This window comes from Gallinula chloropus, assembly GCF_964237585.1.
Source record: "Gallinula chloropus genome assembly, chromosome: 2".
Taxonomy (NCBI): Eukaryota; Metazoa; Chordata; class Aves; order Gruiformes; family Rallidae; genus Gallinula; species Gallinula chloropus.
The window spans coordinates 153,771,701-153,783,732 of NC_140086.1; the positions used below are offsets into that span (position 1 = coordinate 153,771,701).

The 12,032-nt window shown below is 39.6% G+C and overlaps 1 protein-coding gene across 1 annotated transcript in view; it reads left to right on the forward strand.

The window, feature by feature from the left end:
- Positions 1-12,032, forward strand: part of PTPRN2 (protein tyrosine phosphatase receptor type N2) — a gene marked incomplete at both ends in the record, with an annotated part of 656,586 nt that overhangs the window by 561,226 nt on the left and 83,328 nt on the right. Inside the window, one exon of the mRNA XM_084279942.1 lies at positions 9,065-9,259. Within this exon, the coding sequence (XP_084136068.1) occupies positions 9,065-9,259 (195 nt within the window). The remainder of the gene's footprint in view (positions 1-9,064; positions 9,260-12,032) is intronic.

Consider the following 12,032-nt stretch of genomic DNA (forward strand, 5'->3'; position numbering starts at 1 on the left):
CAGGCTTTAGGAGAAGCAATAATAATCTTTGCAATGGGGTAAAACAATGTTTTTAGACATAAACTTGTGGCTGTATGTTTGTTTCTTTCTGAGGTAGAAGTGCATGCTGAGTCCTGCCGGTGAGCTGGGAATTCTTATTTCCAACGGAAATGATCTCCCATTCTCAGTCCTGCAGAGCAATAATGTAGTGGACTACACAGCCTTAATGTATGGCTTTCCTGAGAAACTACAGCTGCCTTGGGACTGCATCTTTGGGCCCACGGGCCCCAGGCGACTATAAACGCTGGGAGTGGAAAAGGGAACGTTTGTGGCAGTTATCTTTTAGAGCACTGGCATCTGCTGGAAGCTGGTTGAGCTTTGGGTGGGTTAGACAAAGTCAGAACACATGATAAATCTGCACATGGTTCTGCATGGCCTTTCAGGTTAATTCAATCATTCGTACGGTGTGTTTGTAACCCATACTGTGCTGCACGGCTCTCGCTGCGCTAGCGGTGAATTTGCTGTGGAAATTCATATTAAGGAGCAGCTGTGCCCTTGTGCGCGTGTGTTTGAGTTAGTTAAGATGAAAATATGGAAAAGGTGAAGTTTGCTTTATACATGATCTTTCTCTGTCCTAGTTACTCCTTAAAATCTCTTATTTTCTCTCTCTTGGTTTTTTTTTTCATGGTCGGTAGGTAAACCACATTCCCTGCTGCTTCCAGAATTACAGCTATCTGAAATGCAGTGCCAGTAATGCTCAGACACTGTCAGGGACATCCTGAGAACAAACCTGGGTGTTTTTACACCAGTGAATCTCAGGTGACTTCAGGGCTATGGTTTACAGATCTTTCCTATTCGTGATTGTCCCTGGTTTCTTTGGAAGTGACCAAACTGTGTCTTAAATTCCTAAGAGAGTGCACCGTGATGTCATTATGACTGTGATGACAATATATAAGGAAAATACCCATTCAAATTGCTTTAAAGAATCATTAACCTTTTCCAAATACTTTCTGTCTGTGAAGTTCAGCATGCTTCAGTCATGTTAAGTTTGTTGCATATAACTCTTCCCTCTTTTAGAAATCAAGGATGTAAACTTCGATACTCACTTGCACAGTCCCATTTAGAGTGGTCTCTTGTATTTTTGTATAAGAGAAACATCCCCAGTAGAGTAACACCAGCATGGTCTTCAAATTTCATTGATCCTCTGGAAAGAAGGATTATCCCCTAAGACGCCTGTGCTTTCCTGGCATAGCTAGCAGGGAAAGCATGCAGCCATTATTTCAGGGAAGTATCACTAAAGCTATGATGTCACCTCTTCCTTGGTGACACGAGCCATGTAAAGACCTCTCCCTCCTTCAGGAGCTTCTAGGATATTTAGATGTCTGCTTCATTGGTGAGAGGTTACCAAAAGAATTAAAGTAAAAAGATTTCCTTAAGCTGTATTGCCTAGTCAGTGTCCTCGGTTCTGTGCAAGCCACAAGTCTTCACATCTGCCAGGCTTCTGGAGATGTATACAAGAGTGTGACAGGGTTTTTTTGATTGTTTGATCTGGTAGGATAAGACTGGGCAAATGTTGGAATGTAAAGAGAGGGAATAAACCAAATCAATACAAATAAAGGAAAAGTCATTTTTCCTGTAAAGATAGCCATGTTGTCTTGGCCTTTCCCCTCCGGCATGGCCCCTGCTTTCTTTGTGTACATGAAGAAAGGGGAGGTGTAATTATATGAGTCATCACCAGGAAAACACTTGAAATTGAAAATTTTAATTTCACAGACCATAACCAAAATTGGGGTTTTGGTAAGAAAAATGAGTCTCAAGCCTGTGTTTCAGCACAGTGGTCCCAAAGTGAAATAGCAGCCCCGCCTTTAAAAGCCAAAGAAAGCAAAACCCCTACACCCAGACTCCAAGTGACACCCCGATGTGCAGAGAGTGGTACAGGACGAGGGCAGATTGTAAACTGAACTGGGCAGAACAAGGCTGTAATATTGACAGTCAGATAAGTACATTTTACTTTCCTCTTCTTTTTTTCTCCGAAAATCTATCACACACAAGTCCAGATAAATATGAATTGCGCAGAGTATGGATATGTAATGATACATTTGATGCTGCATGTCCCAAAATATCACTCTCAGTCATTTTTCCAGCATCTCCCTTTGTTCCTTTCCTGACAGCATACTGATCTCAGCCTTTTCTGGGCAGGATAGAAAATATATGTACAGACATTCCACAGATGTAAACAGCTCTTTTACTCCTGGACAAAAAGTATGTTAAAATGAAAGTAAAGCTTGAAAGTATGTTTCAATAACTCAAAAATAAATGGTAATAAAGCTGTAATTATCCCCAAAGCTACACACAGAGTAAATAAGTTAAAGTTAAATTTATAACACCTGCAAGCATATTAAGTATGCAAAAGCAAAACAAAGGCAGCCAAATGACTTTAGCTTCACCCTGTAGTAACACTAAGCAAATTTAGTTAGAGAATAATGATGTTTGTAGTCCTAGATTCATTTGTTTAAAAAATTGAGCTTACCTTATTTTTTTCATTTTTTAAATCTCACAGTGTTAGGACATCTCTAGCATCTGTAGTTAAACCTGTGCTGTACATGCAAACCTCAGCTCATCCTCTATATAATGCCCCCTTAATTTAAAGGAAAGAGGCTACTGTTTAAATGTATTAAAGCTGAGAAAAAAAGCATTTTAAAATATCTTATTCTTCCATACCTAACATGTAAAAGGTTACATATATCCTTAGTTTTCACGACATTGTTATAAAGTATAGCCTCAAATCCATTAGCATTAATAGTCAGCATTTTTAATTTACAATTTCTACACAACAATTTTGGTTTGCATGTAAAATGATTCCAGTGTTATTGTGATCATGCCTGCTTCAGCAGATTTGTTTCTGATAGAATATTAAGCAGGTCAGGTTGAAAGGGCTCGGTGTAGACTCAGCTATCACTTTTAATAAACAGTGATTTCTTTGTTTAATGTGCCCGCATTTTTGGAATAATTATATACCACAGAAGGGTTTATTCTCTCTTACGTTTTATTAATTCTGAAAATAATTGCACCACACTTGTTTCTGGACTAGCTCAGGTGATTACCATTTGAATCAGTTAAGCCAAAGATCTTCAAGAGTGTGGAAATGTCAGGCCTGTTTCCTGGACTTTATTTTTGGAATTCTGTAAATTTGTACACCAGTTACAAAAGTAGATAGTTTTCATTACTATATAGTAATGAAATTGTATTTCTTTTTCTAAATAAACTGGAAAGTTGGAATTTCCCTCCGATCCCAGGTTCCTGTTAAGCAGATTTGAGATGAATGTGACTAGGGAAGAAGAGCAGCATTTTGCATATGAAGCTGTTTTCATTGACTTTGGTCCTAACAGCTTCATTTATAATGTGCCTGGCACCCGCTCGATGGGAACAATTCATGTACCATGGTCAGTGACTGGACTCGAACTACCTGAAGATAACACATAGTGCATTTGAATTAAGCACATATATTTTAATCAACGTTGACATCCTCACTGAAGGCAGCTTTGGGGTGGAGTGGCGCATTTTTAAGAGTAATGAGTGGAAAGGCAAGCTGCCTGTTGGCCATCCCTTATCTGGGATGCTCAGGTCAGATCTCCTGCTTGCAATGTGCTGTCCTGTGGTTTTCAAATCCCATTTTTTGCAAATAGAACAGGGGAAAAGAGTCAATATTGACCACTGAAGTTGGTCCTCAGTTCCAACTGGTTTCAGCTGCATGCTTGTCTGTAGTCCTAGTTAGGGTATGTATGTAGTTTTCTCTCCAAACCCAAGCATTTTAGTAATCTGTGTGTTCTTAATGGATTTTCCAAATACTGTCTGTATTAGTTGAGCTTGATGGAAGGTATACTTTCTCCAAATTATTGCTTGTCCTTCTGTGATGCTGATGGCTGCCAAGTGACAGCAAGCACTGCTGCTGTCCTTGGCTGGACGTCTAACACTTCTGGTGGCTGGGACAGGTATCTGTAGGGTTCATTTCTGAACAGACTTGATGCTTCCTTGGTGGAGAGGAGAGTTTCTTCCTCATCTCTTACAGTTCAGAGACCCATCTAACAAAACACAGTGGTTAGGCTGGCTGTCCCTTCACATGGCTCGTTGTCCGTTAGGCACAATGAGTCTCCTTTGCATGTGGCTAAGGGACATTTATGTCACAGTGTGGTTCACTCACAAGCGGGCTGCTTGGATCTGAAAATCCATTTGTTGTACCTGAGGAAATAATTGTTGGTTCTTGCTTTTCCCTGTCTCTGTGAGGACAATCAAGTACTGGGAACACTTTAAAACCTCATTGGAAGGGGTCCAGGGTTTTTCTGAGAATACTGTTTATGGTTTGTTTGAGGTTATCAATTATGTCTCAAATAAAAAGCTCTCTACAGATGATCATTGTGCTGTACTTTGAACTCATTTAACTGGACATTATTTACAGAATATTTATCTTGGTTATGGCAGTTTTTGTCACACAGCAATATTACTTTTCCATTATATACTGCATGTGACCACCACATAAGTTTGATAATAAATGTTGGGAAATAAAAAACAGAGTAAGTGCCTCAGTATGATAGCAATTCCCATGTGATGGGAAATAATGTCATAAACTTCAAATTACCTTTTAAATAAATGTTTACGTCCAGCCCATCCATTAGATCATAGCCCGAAGGGTCAGGAGGATCATTTCTTCATATTTCACTGTATGCATTATGATTGCTTTTTTAGGTGTAAATGATGTTTTTAAATGAAGAATGGCACTCGAGCTATACACAAACAACGGCTAGACATTACTGAGTCGCAGTACGGCAGAAATAGCCTCAGCCACTCGGCTAAATATAGAAGTGCAGCAGTAAATTGAATTCATTCTTAGAAAATATTTTTAATGGTGTACATGCTGAGAGGGTACAGAAATACAGCTCGTGTCACTCTCACAGTTTGCAGCTTTGACATTTGTGTCAAGTTTAAATTCTAATTGTGGTTTGGTAGATGGCTGATTTGCTCAATGTTTATGAGAGTAGAGATTTTGGAGAGTGGGGGAGGGCGTACCTAAGCATGCAAAAACTGTACAGGTAACAGATACCATATTAATGAGGGTCTTAACACCTCAGGGCTTTGTGTGCTTCTGAAATGAAGTACCCCTGGAAGTGCCCAGGTAAGGTGTTTTCCTGCGAACACGTAATGTGGTGTGCCCTACACTATTCCCAGTGCCTTTCACAGGAAAGGGCTGGAGCTGCACATCTCAAGGATTTGCAAACCCAAGTCCACATTTAGACATTTCCTTGCTCTCAATTGGACCTCCCTAGTCCATACTGAGTCCCCTTGGAGCACAAGTCTTATGAGGAACAGCTGAAGGAACTGGGATTGTTTAGCCTGGAGAGAAGGAGGCTGAGGGGAGACCTGGTGGCTCTCTACAACTACCTGAAAGGAGGTTGTATCCAGGTGGAGGTTGGTCTCTTCTCTCAAGTAACTAGGAACAGGAAGAGAGGAAATGGTCTCAAGTTGCATCGGGGAGGTTTAGATTGGATATTAGGAAATGTTTCTTCAATGAAAGAAGCATTGAAACAGGCTGCCCAGGGAAGTGGTGGAGTCACCATCCCTGGAGGTGTTCAAAAAAATGTGTAGTCATGGGATTCTAGGACACAGTTTATTTGACATGGTGGTATCGGACAGACAGTTAGACTTGATGATCTTAGTGTTCTTTTCCAATCTTAATGGTTCTGTTGTATGTCCAGAAAAACCCATTTGGCCCCCCAAAACACTCCCCATGTCAAAGCTTTTATAAGTGGTGATGTTAACTGTGTTATCCCCGGAGTGCTGCACTAAAATCCCAAATGGGAGTCAAAATGGTTGGACTAACAGAGAGGTGGCTTTGAAGAAGCAGAAGCCTTGGGTGTCCTGCTGATGTGCATGTGGGGATGGGGCAGGTTCCTCAACCTGGGCTGGGCTGACTGGGAGTAAGGAAGGAAGGGCTGTTAGGCCAATCCGGAAATAAATTTAAATAAAAACTTTCTGGTTTCAGGCAGGGGAAACCCCATTGTCTTGGAGATTTAAAACACCAATCAAGAAATTCAGTGATGTTTTTGCTACAACTATGGTTTGACCTTCCTGTTTACATTAAACATGTTTTATGGCAGCATGCGGTGACGCGGTTGCTTTGTTTAAGGCATTTGACAGTTACGGCAGTTCTGGGAATAATTGTTTTGGTTTTATATATGTCAGGAAAGAAATATGGTAATATTTGAAATCAGGCTTTTTTTTTTTAACTTATTTACATTTGTTGTGTTTCTCAACCTTACCCTCCATGAGGACCAGGAACATGTTAAATTTGGTTTTAAACCACTTCTTAGTAACATATTAAATACTTTAGGTCCAAAACACTCTTTTTATTTGGAGGTTAATCTATTCTAGAATCAGTTAGCTATAATATTGCTTCTTTTGTCATCATCATTTGCGTTAAAATGGTATATTAATTTCTTAGAGTTCACTTGAACCTGATTCTTTTTTGTTAGCAGAGGTCTATAATCCTTTCCACAGCAACCACTTGTAAAAGCAGAGGATTATGACTTGAGGCAGGATATGAGCAGCAGGAACAGATCAACTTAAAAACAAAGATCCTGTTTGAGTACAAATGCTATTGTTAGCACAGAGCTGGGGTGAGTCAAGTGGCAGGATGTCTATTAGAATATAATAAATTCATATCTACACCACATGGCATGCTGGCTAGAAGACACATCCTTTCAGCAGTTATGTGATAGACTACATATTTTTATACCTTTACTTATTATACTCTTGCCTAGTCCAATAAACCATTCCTTCTGAGAATGGCCGATATTTAAACATCTGAACAGCGTTTTGGTTTGCTGTAGATTTATTTTTCTGTCTAAAAAGTTTCCGCACTGTTATACTTTTCCCAAAATCTGCTAAAAGCAGAGATTTGAAATTGCACTACCACAAGGTCATTCCAAGGTTATTAATAACCATTTTGAACTATTGCTATCTTTTGTTACAATGTGCATGATCCATCAGAGAGAAGGAGAAGGAGAGATTTTTTCTTTGTCCCTCTATCCGAAAAAAAAAAAGAAAAAAAGAATGCAATAACATTATTTCTTTATTAAAATATCTTGGGCTTAATACTGATAGTTTAACTGGCTTATCTAACGCTTATATATGTGTCTCCATTCCAAAGTATTTTTGAGGGGGTTTTGGGGTTTTTTGGCAATATTTTTCCTGTTAAGGTCAACAGCAGATAACTTTAGTATGAAGTGGCAGAAAACGTTCTAGTCAAATGTGAAAAAGCCCACTACTTTTTCGAAGAAAAAAAAATTTAATTCTTACATGATGTGAACAAAATGAATAAATGCACAAAATGAAGTGATGGTGTCAGGTAGCGGTTTTATTCAGGCCACTCTGTACAGTTATTCCAACAACTGACAGCACATACAAGGAGTAAGTTGTGCTTTCCAAACTTCTGATGACTGTAGTTTTGTAATAGGCAACAAAAAATACTCTGTTTATATCTGATAGAAATTTTGTCTCAGTGTACATGTGCGCATATATATATGTGTTTAAATATATTTCTTGTGTACTGTACACCATTAAATAGCAAAATTCCACATAAGCATCTCTAATAGCAAGTAAACCGAAATTTGGGAGAAGAAAATGTTGGAAGAGGTCTTTAAATATTGCCATGCTGGTAGCAAGAGGAGATTCAATGTAATGGTGTCAGTGGGTTTGTTTGAATGCTTGCTGCTGCATGGGTTAGGATCCCTCTTCAGTGTCCTAAAGTTTGTAAGGTTAAAAAAAAAAAAAGCAAACCCATAAAGTTATGTTTGTAACTCCTCTCTGAAAAGGAGATTTTACTGCACTTGATTTATGGAGTTTTTCCGATCCTCCTACTGATGGCACTTGGGCTGCAACTATATTATCAATAAATAAGAAAACAGAAGCTGTGGCATTTCAATAGTATGAATTCTTCAGACTGTATCATTTTGTTAGCCTGAGGCAAGAGACTGTGCTCTTAGTACTCGTCTGTGCAGAATGAGTAATCTGAGACAAATGTGTAGCCACACCGCGTGTGCAATATGTCCAGATACTACGGACTAGCTGGTCTTGCTGTGCTCCACAGGCAGCCAAGTATTTCTCATGGACAATAGACATATGTTAAAAAATGATAATTTTATTATACTGTCTGGGATTTCACCGTACAGAACTGATTCTAAAAAGCATTATAACAATGACGGTGTAACTGTGGGTCTGTTTATCCCATTAGAGTCAGAATTTTCTGCTGTAAGGAGTTGGCTTTATCAGCAGGCTTTCCTGTTACCTAACCAGAAGTCTGTATTTTTACGTGAATTCTATGCATGGGAGCAACTGAAAATATGTATTCCCAGTGCGATCGAGTTCAGTGTTTTAACATGGCTTTGCATTAGCATGTGCAATAGCTTGAATTTTCTCTCTTCACCAAAGCTGCTTAAACAATACAATGACAGATTTTCGGTTTTATTCTTCGTTAATGTCATTCTTCATCCTCTCTGCCCCACATCAGGGAGGAAGTGTTGTGAGTTTGCTATTTTAATGAAGAGAAATGAGGCATCTATCAACTAGGATTTATACTGGAGAGCACATCAATTCAGTTGCCTTGAGCTTGCTGAGTTTGCATATCCAGGGCCAAGTAGCTCTCTCAATTACTCCCGTGCAACCCCATTAACTTCAGGAGGTTGCGCAGTTCAAAAGTGGCTTCACAGAACACGGCGCAATATTAAGGGGAAAAAAGGATATCTGGTAGAGAAGTCAAGCTCCAAAATACTATTTTTGGTTATCTAAAAGGAGATGGGCGTGCAGTCATAATTACACTTTTGAAAGGTTAGGGTAGTCATCGTATAGTAATTTCATTGAGTATCTCTTTGTAGATGTGCCTAACAGAACAGACAGCTTCCCCAGAAATCACTGCAGCGAGGGGGAAAACACTTCCAGCCCTGGAAACATATTGTACATCATATGTCTTTAGTAGACTGTATCTTGTAATTACTCTTAACCGTAGGTTGTTTCTTCCTTTTTCTCTCTCCAGGAGCTATGCCGCCAGCGCATGGCAGTGAAAACCTCTGATCGCCCGGAGCCCCTGCACGCTTCCCGAATAAATAGTGTTTCTTCACAATTTAGTGATGGGCCCATTCCCAGCCCCTCGGCTCGGAGCAGCACGTCATCCTGGTGTGAGGAGCCAGTCCAGTCCAACATGGACATCTCCACCGGTCACATGATCTTGGTAAGGAATTCTTGTCTTTACGGCATGAGAAATGACATCAGAATTTAAGGCACCCACTCAGCTTTTGGAAAGAGATAAATTTTAAAGAAAAGGAAGCTGTCTTTTCACAGGTTAAAATATTCCTGGGCTTTGTTGGTAATCTTAGTTTTGTATAATTAAAACTAAAGGGATTTTTATTTCCAGTTCTTTTGCATTAAATTGGGGTTTTTTCCCGTCTCTGGGGAACATTCTTTTATCTTGGACATAGGAATTGTTTATGTGCTTGCTTTAAGAGAGATAAGCCCTGTGTTGTCCTTTTGTTCTATTAATTTATATTTACCTCAGCTTGGACAACTGAAGAAAGCTGCTAAATTTCTGATCCTCTTGCTGCTTTTTCTCGTGTTTCTTCAGTGTGCAGAGGTATCTGAGCTGAGAAGTCAACAGAATATTAGTGATATGGAACAATTTATTTCCATTACTGTTAAAAAAGGGATCTGAATTCAGAGCCTTGCCTGAATTTTGTTGTCCTTGACTGCATTTCTTCAAAGCTGGATCTGAAGTGTTGAAGTGGTCAAAATATATGATATTGATGGAGTATGCACTAGGAAACTTGAGTTACTTCCAACACAACTTGCGACCAGTATTAGTATGGAAGATGGGCATGTGAAGGTCTGTGTTTTAGCCGTCCATGATTTACAGAGTCCAGTGCCTGGGACTTGCTGCAGGTTGTGTGTGTCTCTGTGGGAGTGTCCTGCTGGGAGAGCTGTGGAGTAATCCCCCTCCTCCTTGTAGTTGCTGTCTTGGTAGAGAGCATCGAAATTAGCTGAGAAGTTAGATGATGGTGAAGATGATGAGACAGGTGTTTTTTTGCTTTCTATATTTGGTTTCTGCTAGCTATTATTATGGTTGATCTAAAGTAAACACCCTTCCCAGTTGGCGGTATTGCCAGGCTTTTGGAAACTTCCCTCTTGATTTATTTACATGCTGCTAAGACGACTCACCAGTGGGGGTTCTTACAAGAAAACTTCTTTTCACCATGCTGTACTTTTGGGTCATAATTTTTCCACTTCTTTCTCTCTTTTTCTGGACTTATATTTGAAAGTTCTATTTTCTCTCATATTTTTCAAGTTCTTACAAACCACCTCACATAACGGAGACTGGAGTGAAGGCAAGCAAAACCCATAGAGCTAAGCTGACCTCACCCAAGTTGCTGACCTACTTCAGCCTTGATCAGGTCGACTATAAAACTGAGCAAAAGCAGGGCGGGTTTATAAACCAAATGCTTCATCACAGTATGTCATACTGAGTAAATACTTCTTGCCTGGCCCCTGCCTATTCCCACCCTGCAAAAAAAGAGTTAAATAAGTATCATGTTAAAATCTTATGTAACGCATGCGGTTTGGAAGGGTAGCTCCCATGACAGAAATCATTTGTCATAGTTTTTATTGCCCTACTTTTGCCTAACTGGAATTAAAATTCACTTGATTTTCTTTCACAGTTATCTGAAATGCTTTCGGAAAGGTTCTAAGGCAATATATTTGTGTGGAAATAACAGCAAAGTTTCCTACATGGATGGGAATAGGCATTTAATGTTTGCAAACAGTTGCAACTACTGTAAATTGAGCACAATTGTTTCTAATTATATTATAGGGAAAAATAAAAAAAATCACAAAACCAAGCTTAAAGGAGAGAAAGTTGCGTGTGGGAACCACTTATTCTGGCTCTGGGAATCTCTGCAAAATTGCAAGCAAGAATTGTTTTCATATGGCCATAAATAAACTTTAAAAAACGGTCAGATTGGTCAAGATCACTGTTAGGGTGTTCTGTGCTCATAATTCAGTCAATCTTGTTTAACCCTGAATGAACTCATACATATGTTAGCTATCTAGCAGCATGTGTTAGATCTAAGATGGTGAGGGTTCAAAGAAGGGTAAAAGAAATGCTGTAGTGTCTTGAGAGTACAAACCACACGGAGTGAGTAAAAATAGATCATTTGTTTAGTCTAAACTGAAGAAACAAAAATCAGTGATTCAGGGGAGCCTGCCTATCTGCTTTGAAACACAGGCTGGGGAAAAAATGTTCTTAATAGACACAGATGATACAATTAGGAAGAAAATATGGGTTAGAATCGAATGGATGCATTGAGCCTGGATATCAGGGCAAGCCTAATAGGAGGGTCAGGCAGGCGGTGGGATGTTTTATTAAGGGAAGTAGTTAAACTGTAAATTCAAGATTTGAGGAAGGCGAAGCTGGGTGAGGTTTACATGGGAAGATCAGCATCGCTCGGCCACAGCAATGAAGCAGCTGATTGGACTGGATCAGAAATGCTTGTGTTTTGTGTCACCGTGGGTCACACTGAAACCGAAGAGCTGACACAATTTATGTGTTACTCAAAATTAAATGCACATATCTGTAATACCTTAGTTGCTTGAATTTCTCTCCCTCTGGAGATTCTGTGGCTTGGTGGACTTCAGCAACAGAAGGCGCTCACCTTGCCCTCCCCTTTGCCCTGCAGCTACAAGTCAAGGAGAGCGATGGGCCACTTTGCAACTTTTATACCATTCGATACAAGAAGTTTTCCAGTTCTTCCTATTTCCTGCTGCCACAATCCTCTTACCATTTAAATCTGGTAGATATTTTCGGTGAAAAATATCTCAGTGCCTAAAAAAGCAATGAGAAATATTAGCCAGAGGCCTAGTAGGAATGTCAAATGCCATCTGCTTTGCAGGGGAAATGCACTTACAGTTCTGTAAATGTGGTTTTTGGCTCCACAGCGTGCAGTGAAGTAGCAGCT